The sequence below is a fragment of the Suncus etruscus genome, chromosome 15, assembly GCF_024139225.1.
Source record: "Suncus etruscus isolate mSunEtr1 chromosome 15, mSunEtr1.pri.cur, whole genome shotgun sequence".
Classification (NCBI taxonomy): Eukaryota; Metazoa; Chordata; class Mammalia; order Eulipotyphla; family Soricidae; genus Suncus; species Suncus etruscus.
In genome coordinates, this window is record NC_064862.1 from 33,437,623 (window position 1) to 33,454,894 (window position 17,272).

The following is a 17,272-nucleotide window of genomic DNA, read 5'->3' on the forward strand; positions in this document are numbered from 1 at the left end:
TAACACACCCGGATTGCAAAGTAGTTCACGCCATACATCTCCAGGTCCTGAGCTATCTTCAAGTATTCCATCTCTGCTTCATCCCTGTAAGGAGAATGAGAGATGCTGTCAGAGGAGCTAAGTGAGAAAATCAGGGAGCAGGTATACGCCAGACTGAATGTTTGACCCTGCCAGGAGACACAAGCCAGAGCAGGTATCAGCTATGCTCTTCCCACCCCTGAGTCTATTAATCCCATTGAGGTCAGGCAGAATTTCCCAGCCCCATAAAAACAAGAGAAGAGATTCATTACCGTGTCTTTTGGCTTCAATTTCACGCTCTGCCCTTGGTAAATAGTGACACCCGTCACAAGTAATTCGGGAAAATCATGTGGTGTGTTATCTTCTCTCCTCAAATGGATTTCAATGCCCATTTATTATTTAAGTTGTTGTTTTAAGTTTTTGCCTACCTTCGACTAGAAAGTTTGGGTAACGCAGCAACTCTGCAAGTTACACCTGAGAGCTACTTTCTTTGTGCCAGGGATAAAGGCAAGCAGCATCTAGGCTGTAAAATCTGAGCGAGGTCACCTTTTTCTAAATCATGAGTCAAATTTATAGTAAGTTCCTAAAGCAGCAATGACTTGCAAAATAAAAATTTCCAAACAGGTACCGTATTGAAATATTTTAATTCAAGTCTTCCTATGACCTTGCCTTCCTCCCTTCCTCTCTACGATCCTAAAATGCTCTCAAATAAATTTTAAAAAATTCAACCTGAAAAGAACACCAAGTGTGGGCAAGCAGGTGGAACAACTAAAAACCACACACTGCTGATATAATAAATTGGTGCAATTACTTTAGAAAATTGTTTGACATTATTTGTAATAACAGAAACCAGAAGACAACCCAGCAATCTAAGTGTCCATCAACAGCAGAAGGGATAAATAATTGTGGTTTATTAATACAGTGGAATTCTACAAAGCAGTGAAAATAAAAAGTAACTACTGTTACATACCACAACTCCAAATTTCACAGACAATGCTAAGTAAAGGGCTGAGAGATAGGATAAGGAGTTGGAGCACACATTCTGCATGCCAGAGACCCAGGTTCTAGCACCACGAAGTCCCCCTCCTCAGTACTGCCAGATGCAGCTCAAAACACAAAAGCAAAGAGCAATGCTAAATCAAGAACGGGGATATAGGGGCCGGAGAGATAGCATGAAAGTAAGGCGTTAGCCTTTTATGCAGAAGGACGGTGGTTCGAATCCCGGCATCCCATATAGTCCCCCAAGCCTGCCAGGGCCAATTTCTGAGTATAGAGCCAGGAGTAACCCCTGAGTGCTGCTGGGTGTGACCCAAAAACAAAAACAAAAACAAAAAAGAAAAAGGACATAAAAATATAAACTGGTTATATTCCTATAAAGTTTAAAACAGGAAGCACTAATCTATGGAGTTGAAAATCAGGAGAGGTTGAGTTTGAGGAGGAAGGAGAGAGAAAGTAATAGGGGACATGAGTTATCTGTCACCTGATGTTACATGGTGTTTTCATTCTGTTCACCAGTTATTATGTATATATATATATATATATATATATATATATATATATATATATATATATATATATATATATATATATATATATATATATATATATATATATATATATGGGGGGGAGGTCACACCTGGCGGCACTCAGGAGATACTCCTGGCTCTGCACTCAGAAATCACTCCTGGCAGGCTTGTGGGATCAGATGAGATACCAGGATTTGAACCTGGTCCATCCCTTTTGCCACATGCAAGGCAAACACCTTATAGCTGTGCTATCCCTCTGGCCCCTATATATATAAATATATATATACATATATATATATATATATATATTTTTTTTTTTTTGGTTTTGGGGTCACACCTGGCAGTGCTCAGGGATTACTCCTGGTTTTATGCTCAGAAATCGCTCCTGGCAGGCACGGGAGACCATATGGGACGCCGGGATTCGAACCACTAACCTTCTGCATGAGAGGCAAACGCCTTACCTCCATGCTATCTCACCGGCCCACCCTGTATATTTTTATTTTAAGTTACAAAAAGAAAAAAATGGCATGGGATGGGAAATTTAATCTGGAAAAGAAAAAAAGTTTTAATTTCCTTTTTTGGGAGGCCAGGGGCCCCAGGAACCATGCGTATAGTGTCAGGGATCAAACTTAGAGCTAAAACAAGTACTTCAGTCTTTTGAGCTATTTCCTCCTTCAGAGCAAACTACTTTGGTTTTTTGTTTGTTTAGGGGCAATACTTAGTGATGTTCAGGGTTTATTCCTGGCTCTGCACTCAAGGATCACTCCTGCTGGTGCTTAGGGGACCATATGAAGTACCTGGAATTAAACTGGGTCAGCTGCATGAAAAGCAAATGACCTACTCACTGCCCCCCCCCCCCCCGGATATTTTTAGGCCAATGACAAATCCTAAAGTTTTAATTAAGGAAATGTTAATAATTAAGATAAAAAAAAATTTTTTTGTTGTTTTTTTGGGCCACACTCTGGGGTTACTCCTGGCTATGCTCTCAGAAATTGTTCCTTGGGGCCAGAGAGATAGCACAGTGGTAGAGTGTTTGCTTGCAAGAGGCCGACCCAGGACTAACGGTGGTTTAAATCCTGGCATCCCATATGGTGCCCTGTGCCTGCCAGGAGCAATTTCTGAGCAGAGAGTCAGGAGTAACCCCTAATTGCTACTGAGTGTGGCCCAAAAACAAAAAACAAAACAAAACAAAAACAACCACCACCCAGAATTGCTCCTGGCTTGGGGGACCATATGGGATGCCAGGGGAATCGAACCATGCACGGTCCATCGTAGGCTAGTGCTTGCAAGGCAGACGCCTTACTGCTAACTGGCCCCCAAAAATCTTTTATTTTTTATTTTTTATTTTTATTTTTGGGTCACACCCGGTAGTGCTCAGGGGTTACTCCTGGCTCCATGCTCAGAAATCGCCCCTGGCAGGCACAGGGGACCATATGGGATGCTGGGATTCGAACCACCGTCCTTCTGCATGGAAGGCAAACACCTTACCTCCATGCTATCTCACCGGCCCCCCAAAAAAGTTTTTTAATTTGGGCCACACCTGGCAGCACTCAGAGTTATTCCTGGCTCTGTGCTCAGAAATTACTCCTGACAGACTTGGGGGACCATATGAAATGCTGGGGATCGAAGCTAGGTCAGCTATGCGCAAGGCAGGTGCCCTACCCACTGTGCATGGCTCTGTCCCCTAAGATACAATTTTTATGTTTTAGATTATAAAAAGCTAGGTTGACAGAAACAGATGTGGGCAGAGAGTGGAGAGAGCTGAGACTCCTTCAAACTAGGCCAATGGACATTAAAATAGGTACCACTGGCACCTGTCAAATGTGACTCTTCCAAAGAACTACTCAGAACTACTCATATATTTATGGAATGATATGAGTTCATATTGCAGAACATTTTGTGGAAGTGAAGAAGTTATAACTGCTTCAGGACAGAGGTATCAAGGGACCATTAGGGCCATCTAAGGTGGGCGGAGGGGAGCTTGGAAGAGAGTATCCAGCCTCAGGATTGAAGGCAGGGCTTCACATGCAAGCCAAGTACTTCACCACTCAGAGTCACATCACTAGCTCCACGATTGAATATTGGGGGGCGGGGGTGTTTGGGGCCACATCCGGTGATGCTCAGGCTATGTACTCAGAAATTGCTCCTGAGTCAGGGGACCATATGGGATGCTGGGGGTCGAACCCAGGCATGCCCTGGGTCAGCGTGTGCAAGGCCAATGCCCTACCTCAGTGGTATCACTTAGGCCCCATGAATGGATATTTTGAATAAAACAAAATAATCAGAAAACAAAGCATTCACTTGGCAGTTTCTTACTCACTTTATTCTACATATACTAGAAAAAGAACATATGGAGCCAGAGCAATAGCACAGCAGGTAGAGTGTTTGCTTGCACCCGGCCAACCCAGGTTCGATCCCTGACATCCCACAAGGTCCCTCGAGCTTGCCAGAAGTGATTTCTAAGTATAGAGCCAGGAGTAACCCCTGAGAACCACTGGGTGTGCCCCCCCTCAAAAAAAAAAAAAAAAAAAAAGAATTTCAAGAAAACTAAAGACCAGCACACTCCCAACTTTCTCTATTTCTTTCTTTCTTCCCTTTTTTTTTTTTTTTTTTTTGGTTTTGGTTTTGGTTTGCACACTACAGCACTCAGAGAGCACTCTGGCTCTCTGCTCAGAAATAGCTCCTGGCAGACTCAGGGGACCATATGGGATGCCGGGATTCGAAGCATCGTCCTTCTGTACGCAAGGCAAACACCCTGCCTCCATGCTATCTCTTCGGCCTAGCTTTCTCTATATCTTTTATATACTTTGCTGCTGCATTTTGTTCAACAAGCTTGTCCTAGTTTTCTAGTTCTTCAAAAAGCCATAAAGGAGTAGAAAGCAATAATGAAGTAGCCTCACCTGGCCCGGCCTCGGTGCTCTGCGTACCATGCTGTAATTCTCTCCTCCCACATTTCTGGAGTCATTTGATACAGATTTATTACCTACCAATAAACAAACAAACAAATAAATAGAAGGAAGATAGGGCAAAATAAAAACCCACACATAAAGGAAGTTTGGGCATTATTTGCCATTTTTATAATTATCAATTTTACAAAATGGCAAAGCTATTTTTACAAAGTCACATAAAGGGAACCAGTCACGTGCAGACGTGGGTGTGTAAACAAGCACCAGTGGATGTGAGTCACAATTCGGACAGCTGCGCCATTTTCAGGCCCAGGTATATACCCATCTACTGGCAAAGGCTTCCCTCCTTCCAGAACTGTGCTCACAAAGGGAAGAGTTTGGTGCTCACTAACGCCAGCCACAAGCTGGGCCAGCCAGTCTATGCTGCTCCTTCACCGGCACAGACACCATCAAAGGAGGAGGTCAAGCAGATGAAAAGGGAGAAACAGGCCTCAGGAGAACAGACAGAGAGATAGATGGAGCTACAGAATCAGAAAAAGCAAGGGAAAGTGGGGCCTCCTTCCACAGTGAATGAGCAAGATAAATAAAACCTACAGCACCCATTTCCAACCCATCATCCCCAGACCCCCCTTCCCCCCAGCAGCTGTAAAAAGTTCGGTGTCCTGGTCAAAGACACGAGGCTCTCCACGCCTCGTTGGAGTGCTGCTGCAAAGCCAGAGAACATTTAGAGGCCACACTTAAACTGGCAAGTCAATACCTGAGCTCCATGAACCTTTGCTTCTTAATATTCTTACTGGAGACTTAATTATAAAATGCTTTTTAAAATGTTCTTGTCATGTCCTTCCCATAGCTAGGTACTAGACGACAGGATAACTGTTGCCAAACAGGGAGTTTGGGATCTTACCCTCTTGGGAAGCAATTCTTCTTGGGCCAAAAATCCACGTTTGTGAACAGAGGGGTCATAGTCACCATACTGGAAGAAAGGGATAAGAAGCAATTGAGATTCTAAAGACAACTGCCATCTCTGGACGGGGCTTGACTCAATCTCCTTCCCTCCCAGCTCCGGGGAGCAATTCAATTCTGATGACAAGTCAAGATTTCAACCTTGTTCGTTTGTTATCCTTGAACAAAAATACAAAGCTGATTATATCTATGAACGAAGTTGCGTAATCCCACAAGGGATGGATGGACGGGTGTCATACTAATAAGAATGTGACATTGGTATAAAAAAGTGGCCATGTTTTCTAACCCACAAAGAAAAGCAGTGGGAACCAAAACCCTAGCTTTTGCAATCAAACAAACACACACATTGTAAAAGTCGCAACTAGCGGTGTCTGATAAGAGTCTTACCTACAAATTCTTCTAAGTGGCTGGTAATTGGAACCAGTTGCAAGGTGGGAGCTAGGAAAAATGCAGGCAATATTTTTAAGACCTTTCATTCAAAGCTCTAAAAAAGGCTTTGGGAAAAATCTGATGCCAATTCTGTTGTTCCTATTGTACAAAGACACAAGTAAAAGGTTAACTGATTTTCCTCAAGCTGCAGAGCAAGTCACTGGTGGGACGAGAAATGGGCTCTGCATTTTAATGTCCTCATCTGGGGACACTGAGTTGAAATTTAGTTTTGACTTCAGAAAAAATATCCTGGGGCTGGGGCAACAACTCAAAAGGCTAGAGAGCATGTCTTGCATGCTTGAGGCTCCGAATAAATTCCTGGCATGGCATGGCCTCCAGCACCGCAAGATTATTTCCCTGGAGGCTTCCACTCACTGCTGGATATGGCCTTAATAGCCCTACATCACTGCCCAGATGGCGATGGGGCCCCCAGCACTGCTGAGTCTGAGCAGCATCTCTTCACTGGACCCAAGCAAGGAATCATCAGACCTATATCACCAGAAGCAGCCCCTAGGCTCCATTGGCACTGCATGGGAACTGGCTCCTCAAAAGGGAAAAAAATACGTATTTCTTTCTTAGAAAACATGTTGACAAGAAATAATCAAAAGTGAAGACATTGGGGCTGGAGAGATAGCACAGTGGCAGGGCATTTGCCTTGCATGCAGCCGATCCAGGACAGAAGGTGGTTCGAATTCCGACATCCCATATGGTGTGTGTGGGTCCCCACCCCATGCCTGCCAGGAGCGATTTCTGAGAGTAGAGCCAAGAGTAACCCCTGAGTGCTGCCACTGGGTGTGACTCAAACCCCTCCCCCCAAAAAAAGAAAAGAAAAGAAGCCACTGAGCACACCACTGGACCCAAAAATGAAAACAAAAATTGAAGATTTTCGTTGTTGTTGTTTGTTTTGGGCCACACCCTGTAACACTCAGGGGTTACTCCTGGCTATGCACTCAGAAATCGCTCCTGGCTTAGAGGACCATATGGGACCTTGGGGGACCAAACTGCAGTCCGTCCTATGCTAGCACATGCAAGGCAGACAGACACCTTAAACCCTGTACCACCACTGTGGTCCCTATTTTCTTTTGTTTTCTTTCTTTTTTTTTTTTTTTTGATTTTTGGGCCACGCCCGGCGTTGCTCAGGGGTTACTCCTGGCTGTCTGCTCAGAAATCGCTCCTGGCAGGCACGGGGGGAACATATGGGACAACGGGATTCGAACCAACCACCTTTGGTCCTGGATCGGCTGCTTACAAGGCAAACACCGCTGTGCTATCTCTCTGGGCCCCCCTATTTTCTTTTTAAAGATGACATGGGGGGTCATAAAACTAAATAAATAATGACATAAAATGCAGTAGAATATAAAGTCAAAGTCCACCTGGTGACAAGCATCATCTAGGAGGGGCTTTTCTTTTGACCAAGAAAACAAAGCTGGATATTGAATATAATCTTCTATAAACATTTACCGCTTTAGTCACCAAACTGGAAAAACAAAAGTGAGGTCATTCCCAAAGATCCTCAGATTAGTGTGTTTTCCAAATGAGGATGTAGACTGAGAACTCCACATGCATGGGACCAAAAGGTATTCATCAGAGACTTTCCATGTCTCCTTCCTAAGCCTCCAGCCACCAAAGTCCCAGGAATGAAAACTTTCAACCTGCAAACTTATCTCACAAACAGAACTGTACTGCATTGTTGTTTTTTTTTTTTGGGGGGGGGAGATGGTGGGAGGTTTGGGTCACACCCAGCGGTGTTCAGGAGTTACTCCTGGCTCTGCGCTCAGAAATCACTCCTGGCAGTCTCAGGAGACCATATGGGATGCCGGGATTCGAACCGGGTCCGTCCTGTGTTGGCTGCATGCAAGGCAAAAGCCTTACTACTGTGCTATCACTCCGCCCCTACCGCATTCTTTTTCAGATATAAAGAAATTGATTTTTTTTTTTGTTCTTGGGCCATACCCGGTGACACTCAGGGGTTACTCCTGGCTATGTGCTCAGAAATTGCTCCTGGGTTAGGGGACCATATGGGACGCTGGGAGATCGAACCGCAGTCCATTCTAGTCTAGCTCACGCAAGGCAGATGCCTTATCGTATGCGCTACTGCTCCGGCCCCTAGGAATTGATTTTTTTTAAGGGTGGAGAACACCTGATGGGGCTCAGGAGTTACTCCTAGCTCTGTGCTCAGAAAACACTCCTGACAGGCTCAAGGGACCATATAAGATGCTGGGAATCAAACCCAGATTTGTCACGTGCAAGGCAAATACCCTACCTGCTGTGCTATCACTCAGGCCCCAGGAACTGATTTTTTTTTAACTCGAACATTTAAAATATTCCACGATTTTTATGGGCCCATTGGGACATTTCTTTATTTAAAAAAAGTTGAAGAAAAAAGAAAAAAAAAAGTTGAAGGAATCTGATTTCTCTCAGAGATGCAATAAGTTTGTAATTATGTGGGTTTTATTTGTATATGCAATTCTGTATGTGTGTGTCCCCACCAAGAAGGTACTGCTCAGGGCTTACTCCTGGCTCTGCTAACAGTGCTTGGGAGATCATATCTGGAGTGATCACATCCGAAGTTCCCCTTTTTGAGGTTTAAAGGTACCCTCTCAGGAAGCGGTTTTAGAACATAGGTCTAAGAAAAATACACACAGTCTGCTTACGGTTCAATTCTGGCTCTCATTTATTAGCTATTGTCTTGAAAATACATGTGTCTCAGTTTTCTCATCACAAAATGAGAATAATACTGGTATCTGCCTTACAGAATTGTTGTGAAGAGTAAATGAAATAATATCCATAAAAACTTCCAACCATACCTGACACACAACCCTCAATGCAACCTGATGTTAAAAGAAAAAAATGTAGGTCATGTCACTTATCTGAGCATGTTTCTTATTAAATGAAAACATTCATTTTAGAGGATTCTGGCGTATTCCCCCAGGTCCTAAGTAAGGCGCCCTTCTCTCTAACCCGTTTTTTTTTTTTCATCTGGAAAGCAAAGGTTCCAAGAGCACTTGCCTCCAAGGAGGTAATAAGGATGAAGACAATCCACATAAACACTTTGCACAGTTCACAATGTCAAGTGTCAGAGGTAGTTTCTGCACTGTTTATAATGACACTGATTACTGCATCTCCGATCTTTGCTTTATTAGTTGCATTTATAAACCCTCCCGATAAAGCTGACCGTTTGCTAATGCAGAAGAAAGTACAAATGCAAAGTTAAAGTTATAAAATTCAAGTTCCAAACGTTTGCAAAATTTACAATCCATTATCTGAGCTCCCAGCTATCAAATTGGCAAAAATGCTTACATCTGGGTGATGCAGAGACAGGGAAAACCTAATGAAAGAACCTACCTAATGAAAGAACCTAACTCCACTCACAACATGAAAGCCACTTTTATATGTATATCTGCTCCTAATAGCTCTCTAAACGATAAGGGGAAAAATACTTAAGTGATAACAGTTGGTGAGCACAAAAGCAAACCATGCTACTCCATAGGTGGGGATAGCTGTACAGATGCTTTCATAATAGAGCCAGGAGTGACTTTACTGTGCAATTAATGAAGCTTGAATTTCAGGTATCTGCACCTGCATGGGCCTATACCTAATTTCTTACACATAATTTGGTATTCTTACATGAAAAGAAATCACTAAGTGATATAAACTTCAGGCCTCCACAAAACTTGAATCAATCCTTGATATAAATCAGCTGAATTTAAATTTAAGCATGAATGTTGCTATTTAAATAAAGGACTCTTAAGAGTCAAATCTTGGACTTTATAGAAATTCCTTCTAGATGTATACTTTCCTCTGAGTGTTATCTATTTAAAATTTTGATTACAACTTCACAATACTTAAAGATTTAATAAATAGAGTGAGGAAAGGGGCTGGGGCTATAGCATAGTGATAGGGCGTCTGCCTTGCACGCAGCTGACCCAGGACAGACCTTAGTTTGATCCCCAGCGTCCCATATGGTCTCCCAAGCCAGGAGAGATTTCTGAGCACACAGCCAGGAGTAATCACCTGAGCGTCACTGGGTGTGGCCCACAAAACCAAAAATAAATACATAAACAAACAAACAAACAGAGTGAGGAAAACCAAAGCCTCATCATACAGCAGTCACTAAATTCCACAGGGATTAAAGATTTAACCTCTAGGGGCCGGAGTGATAGCACAGAGGTAGCAACTGGCCCAGGACAGACCTGGAATTGATCCCCAGCGTCCCATATGGTCCCCCGAGCCAGGAGAGATTTCTGAGCGAATAGCCAGGAGTGATACCTGAGTGTCACCGGGTGTGCACCCCCCCCAAAAAAAAAAAAGACTTACCCTCTAAGGGCTAAAGTGATGGCACAGCAGGTAGGGCACTTGTCTTGCTCATGGCCAACCCAGGTTTGATCCCCAGCATCCTATGTGGTCCCCTGAGACTGTCAAGAATAATTTCTGAGCACAAAGCCAGAAGTGACCCCTGAACATCGCTGGGTGTGGCCCCAAAACAAACAAACAAAAACAAGGCTTAACCTCTACATAGAGACCTGAGTAATAATAGTTCAGCGGGTAGGACACTTGCCTTACACATGGCCAATTCAGGTTCTATCCCCCACATTCCATATGGTCTCGAGCCCTGTCATAGTCCCTGAATCCTGCCATTCTGAGTGGAGAATCAGGAGTAAGCCCTGAGCACTGCTGGGTATGAACCCCCCACCCTCAAAAAACAAAACAAAACAAAATGTAACCTATAAAAAAATCCTTAGAAGTACCAGAACTAAATATTAAAAAGGAAGTGTATAGTAACAGTTGGTAAAGTCATTCCAAAAGTCACTAAAAACATAAAAAGATAGAAACTGGCAAGTAAAGACATTCAAAGATAGATACCTAGGATATATGGGGTTCCTATAAATCAATATAGTAGAAAAGAGCCGGTAATAAATAGCTGATTCACAGAGGAAAGAAATATAGAGTCCAGTAAGTCTGTGAATAATGTTCAGCCCAGTGGCAATCAAGGAAATGAAAATTTAACTCTATTTTCTTGGGGCTGGAGAGATGGAACAGTGGGTAAGGCTTTGCCTTGCACACATTCAATCCAAGTTCATTCCCAGCACCCTGAGCCCACCACAAGTAATCCATGAGCACAGAGCCAGGAGTAAGTTCTCAGCACAGTCAGGCTTGGCCCCAATACACACCCCCAAAGCCCCTCTATTTTCTTTTAAAACTCATATCAGGGACCAGAGATATAGTGCAGTAGATAAAGTGCTTGCCACGCCAGCACCTGATCTGGGTTAAATCCTCAGCAGCACATATGGTCCCTCAAGCCTCACTAAGTTGATCTATGAGCACAGAATCAGAAGTAAAACACCATAAGCACTGCAGAGGAAAGCAGGGAGGGAAAAGAAAGAAAGAAAGAAAAGGAGGGAAGTGGGACAGGAGAAAGGGAGAGAGGAATTGTATAGTGTAAAAAATAATAGGAAGAATAACAAATAACTAACTAAACATTAACCAGAAAGATATAGTCCTATAACCTGGTCCTTCCTTTCTAAGCCATATTGTTTAGCAATCAAAACAAATCAACAGGGGCGGGAACGGTGGCGCAAGTGGTAGGGCATTTGCCTTGCATGCGGCTAACCTAGGATGGACTGCGGTTTGATCCCCCAGTGTCCCATATGGTCCCCCAAGCCAGGAGCGATTTCTGAGCGTATAGCCAGGAGTAATCCCTGAGTGTCACCGGGTGTGGCCAAAAACAAAAACAAAAAAATAAAACAAACAAACAAACAACAAAAAAGTGAGGGCAGAGAAATGGAACAGTACAGTCTTTGTTTTCAAGTTTGATCCCAGCAACACACATGGTCTTGGGTTAGCCCTGCCAGGTGTGATCTCTGAATGCAGAGTCACACCTGAGCACTACTGGGTGTGGCCCAATTCCCCCACCTTACAAAAGGTGGTTAATGTGTTGTGACCATTTTTAAATGAAAAGGGTATGTTGTCAGGAGTTCCTCTGCAGTAGCCATTTAGAAGGAGAATTTGGGAGGAAGTGGGTCTCCTCACCTGACCAGTCCCATCAAACCCTTTGTTCTCCAAAGATCATATTAAGTCATTGTCTCTCAGCAAGTCAATAAATGCAATAAATGCACCTGCTCAATTTGCTAATCTCCACCCATTGTGGGTTTAAAATGCTACCTTATTACTATTTCAATTTTACCTGCTTGGGTTGGAGAGATAGCATGGAGGTAGGGCATTTGCCTTGCATGCAGAAGGACAGTGGTTTGAATCCCAGTATCCCATAGGGTCCCCTGAGTCCACCAGGAACGATTTCTGAGTGTAGAGCCAGGAGTAACCCCAAAACTCCCCCCAAAAGAAGTTCAATTTTACCCGCTTATTCAGATTATACATCTTTCTGTATTCAGGGACCATTTATATTTTCTTCTCTATAAAGTACCTGTTCGTACAACTCTGTACCCACTTTTCTGTTGTCTTTTTTCTTCTAAACTTCAGATGGCTCAAAGAGCCAGTATTCAGATCCTTGGTCTACATGGTCCCCTGAGAATCTCCAGGAATGACCCCTGAGCACCACCATTGTGGACCAAAAGAATTCTTTACATTCACAGAGGTATTAACAAACCTATTTCTAGAACTCTCTGTTAAAGGGGGAAGGCATACAAGAAATCATATAGAGGGATTTCCAGCAAAGCATGTTTATGATAGAGAAAATGTAGAAACCACCTACTTCTTCCTTAGAAGGGGATGCATAAACAACCTAGACTTATTATACAGCAATTAAAATCAACAAGCCACATCTACAATGTAAAATCAATGTTAAATGGGAAAAAATACACATCTTGAAATGATACACCCATACAAAGGGCAGAGTACATATAAATTACATTACATATAAATAAAATTTTACCTTCTAGATATGGTTAAGTTAGTATCGTTCATCTAATGACCACTGGCTGAAGTGAACCTCACTATCTCTCTAGAATCCAAATCTGTCTCACTCCTCCCAGTCCTTCACAGACCTATCAAAGGCTCTGTCTAAAGTATATAACTTTCACTGGTTTTGCATCATCTACAGGAGAAAATAAAACCCTTTATAATCTGACCCCGGCAGACCTCTCCGATCTCAATTTTTGCAACTACCCATATTTTACATAAACCCAGCTTTTTATTTTGATTTTGTTTTCTTTCTTCTTCTTTTTTGTTTTTTTTGTTTGTTTGTTTGTTTTTGGGCCACACCCGGTGATGCTCAGGGGTTACTTCTGGGAATGCGCTCAGAAATTATTCCTGGCTTGAGGACCATATGGGACGCTGGGGGATTGAACCGTGGTCTGTCCCTAGGTCAGCGTGTGCAAGGCAAACACCCTACCACCTGCACCACTGCTCCAGTCCCAAACCCAGTTTTTTAACAGAAAATTTCCCCCTAATTTACATCAAATAGATCTAAGAGGGCCGTTAGAAATAGCACAGCAGGCAAGGTGTTCCCTTGCAGGCAGCCAACCAGATTTAATCCCCAATACTCCATCGGGACCCATGAGCAGAGTCAGAAGTAACCCCTGGACACAAATGGATATGGCCCAAAGACAAAACAATAACAACAACAAAACAACAAACTCAGCCCAAACTTTTAATTTAAACACAACTCAGACTCCAACCAAGAAATATGGTTCTTGTTAACTGAACCGTGTGATTAATACTTGTATTTATATTTCAAGAATAATTTTTTTATGTTTTGGAATTAATTGTGTCGATATCATTTGAACAGCTGAAATATTATAATGAATTCATTTGTGCATAATTATATTCCATGTGTTAATGAGCTTTAATTCACTTTCCTCTCCAAATTTCTAAAGTTCCTGTTTCAGAAAGGTTATGGAAGAAAACAAAGTAAATATAATGGGAGGAAATCAGTCAGATTTACTGAGAAGTCTGAACTAATGTAACCAGAAATAAATCTGGGATTTAATGGCAGGCAATGAATACTCCTCAGAGACCTCCCACACACATTAGAAAATAAGTGCTGGGGCCGGCGAGGTGGCGCTAGAGGCAAGGTGTCTGCCTTGTAAGCGCTAGCCAAGGAAAGGACCACGGTTCGATCCCCCGGTGTCCCATATGGTCCGCCCAAGCCAGGGGCAATTTCTGAGCGTGTAGCCAGAAATAACCCCTGAGCATCAAACGGGTGTGACCCGAAAAACCAAAAAAAAAAAAAAAAAAAAGAAAATAAGTGCTGAGTAAGGATAACCAGACATCATGGGGCTTTCATCCCATCTCCACTCTCTAGTTCCTCTGCTTAAATCCTGTTCAAGAAATATACAGGGCCAGAGTGATAGCACAGTGGTAGGATGTTTGCCTTGCATGTGGCCAACCCGGAAAGACGACCCAGGTTTGATTCCCGCCATCCCATATGGTCCCCCGAGCCTGCCAGGAGCGATTTCTGAGCACAGAGCCAGGAGTAACCCCTGAGCGCCACTGTGTGTGGCCCAAAAACCAAAAAAGAAAAAAGTGAACTACAGGTACTACAAATGTAATTCAATAGATATAAGGGCCAGAGCAACAATACAGCAGGTAGGGTGCTTGCTTTGCATGCTAGCTGACATGAGTTGGATTAGTAGCATCTCTTATGGTCTCTTGAGCTATCAGGAGTGATTCCCAGTACAGAGTAAACTCTGAACATTGCCAGGTGTGACCCAAAAACAAAAAATAAAATAAAATAAAAAGAAAGGAAAAGAAATGTATGGGACTGTAGGTTCAACCTGGCACTACATGGCCCAGGAACACCACTAGGTATAGTCTTGGTTGCCCCTGAGCACCAGTGAACTGGATCCCCCTCACACAAAAAGAAAAGGGACTACGTGGGCTACATAGCTAGTATAGTGGGTAGGGCAACTGTCTTGCACACAGTCTAACTGGGTTTTATCCCCAGAATCCCATATGGTCTCCCAAGAACCACCAAGAATGATTACTGAATGCAGAGTCAAGAGTAGCGGATTGGCCGAGAGTCCCAGAGAGCTCTGGGTATCCCCGAGAGGATCCCGGGCTATCTCGGGGCCGGGCTAGGCGCGTAAATGGCAGCTATTATAAGGATATAGGATCATGGCAGCGGATGATGACAATGGTGATGGACCAAATTTATTTGATGTCTTTTCTGTGTCTCCTCTTAAAAATAATGATGAAGCCAAAAAAAAAAAAAAAAAAAAAAAAAAAAGGGGGCCGGGAAGGTGGCGCTAGAGATAAGGTGTCTGCCTTGTAAGCGCTACCAAGGAACGGACCGCGGTTCGATCCCCCGGCGTCCCATATGGTCCCCCCAAGCCAGGGGCGATTTCTGAGCACATAGCCAGGAGTAACCCCTGAGCGTCAAACGGGTGTGGCCCAAAAACAAAAACAAAAAAAAAAACAAAAAAAAATAATGATGAAGGGTCATTGGATATATATGCTGGGTTGGACAGTGCTGTTTCTGACAGTACTCCCAAACCCTGTATGCCAACCAGAAATTGTTTGGATTTATATGAAGAAATTCTTACTGAAGAAGGAACTGCAAAGGAGGCAACATATAATGATGTATGAGAATTATTATTTTGTATTGTAGCTTTTGCATACAGGCATTCAGTGTTCTATATGACACAGCTCTTAGATGAAAAGAACATTTAATTCAAAAAAAAAAAAAAAAAGAGTAAGCCCTGAGCATCTCTGGATATGGGGGGAAATTTTTAATTAAAAAAAAATTGGGGGCCGGGCGGTGGCGCTGGAGGTAAGGTGCCTGCCTTGCCTGCGCTAGCCTAGGACGGACCGCGGTTCGATCCCCCGGCGTCCCATATGGTCCCCCAAGAAGCCAGGAGCAACTTCTGAGCGCATAGCCAGGAGTAACCCCTGAGCGTCACAGGGTGTGGCCCAAAAACCAAAAAAAAAAAAAAAAAAAAAAATTGGGGGCTGGAGTGATAACACAGTGGTAGGGTGTCTGCTTGCATGTGGCCAACCTGGTTTCGATCCCCAGCATCCCCTATGGTCCCCCAAGCCTGCCAGGAGTGATTCCTGACCACAGTGCCAGGAGTAACCCCTGAGCACAGCTGGGTGTGGCCCCCAAACCAAAAAATAGAATAAAATTTCAAAAAAATTTAATAAAATAGACTACAAATTCCATGGTGGGGGGCACAGAACAGAGCTAGAGAGACAGCTTAATGTGCTGAGTACAAACTTTAAATACAGAAGGCCAAGTTCAATTTGTTTGTTTGGGGTTTTTTGTTTGTTTGTTTGTTTGTTTTGGTTTTTGGTTCACACCTGGTGGTGTTCAGATGTTACTCCTGGCTCAGTGTTCAGAAATCGCTCCTGGCAGGCACAGGGGACCAGTGAGATGCTGGAATTCGAACCATTGTCTGTTCTGGATAGGCCACATGCAAAGCAAACACCCTACCGCAGTTTTATCTTTCTAGTCCCCAAGTTCAATTTCTGGCACTGAATATTGTCCTTTAAGCACTGCCAAGAGCTTTAACCTTTAAGCCCTGAGCTTGGAATAGCTCATGAACACCACATGGTATAGTCCCAAAATAAAACAAACAATCAAAAACTAAGGGGTCAACGAAGGGACAAGTTCAGGATTGCTGAATGGTCTGGAGTGCATGCTCTGCACGCGGGAAGCCTGGGTTTGAGCCCCAGCACTATAACTGATTCCCTTAGCAGAGCCAGGGTAGACTCCTAAACACTGAGAGTTTGGTTCAAAGACCAAAATAAATATAAACTCTTCATCAACAAAATAGGCATGCTAGGGGCTTGAGAGATACCATGGAGGTAGAACGTTTGCCTTGCATGTAGAACAGTGGTTTGAATCCTGGCACCCCATATGGTCCCTCGAGCCTGCCAGGAGTGATTTCTGAGCACAGAGGTATGAGTAACCCCTGAGCGCCTCCGGATGTGACCCAAAAACCAAAAATAAATAAATAAATAAATAAATAAATAAATAAATAAATAAATAAATAATAATAAAAATAAAAGAATAGGCATAATATTCTCAAGTTGTTTTTTGTTTTTGGGCCACACCCGGCATTGCTCAGGGGTTACTCCTGGCTGTCTGCTCAGAAATAGCTCCTGGCAGGCACGGGGGACCATATGGGACACCGGGATTCGAACCAACCACCTTTAGTCCTGGATCGGCTGCTTGCAAGGCAAACGCCGCTGTGCTATTTCTCCGGGCCCAGTTGTTTTTTAAAAATGATTATTCCATATTGGATGCACTCATAACATTTTGTAAAACTATAACAATACAGATGTGTAAAATCTTATTAATATTACAATGAGAGGGGCCGGCGAGGTGGCGCTAGGCGCCTTGCAAGCGCTAGCCAAGGAAAGATCGCGACCATCCCCCAGCGTCCCATAAGATCCCCCAAGCCAGGGGCAATTTCTGAGCACTTAGCCAGGAATAACCCCTGAGCATCAAACGGGTGTGACCCGAAAAAACAA

The 17,272-nt window shown here is 43.4% G+C and overlaps 1 protein-coding gene across 2 annotated transcripts in view; it reads right to left on the minus strand.

Moving 5' to 3' along the window:
* NF2 (NF2, moesin-ezrin-radixin like (MERLIN) tumor suppressor) overlaps positions 1 to 17,272 on the minus strand; it is a 110,594-nt gene that overhangs the window by 40,563 nt on the left and 52,759 nt on the right. For both annotated transcript variants that reach the window (XM_049788809.1, XM_049788810.1), the window contains exons 5-7: positions 5,355 to 5,423; positions 4,445 to 4,527; positions 9 to 84 (exon numbers count right to left, since the gene is read on the minus strand). In XM_049788809.1, coding sequence (XP_049644766.1) covers positions 9 to 84; positions 4,445 to 4,527; positions 5,355 to 5,423 — 228 coding nt within the window. The remainder of the gene's footprint in view (positions 1 to 8; positions 85 to 4,444; positions 4,528 to 5,354; positions 5,424 to 17,272) is intronic.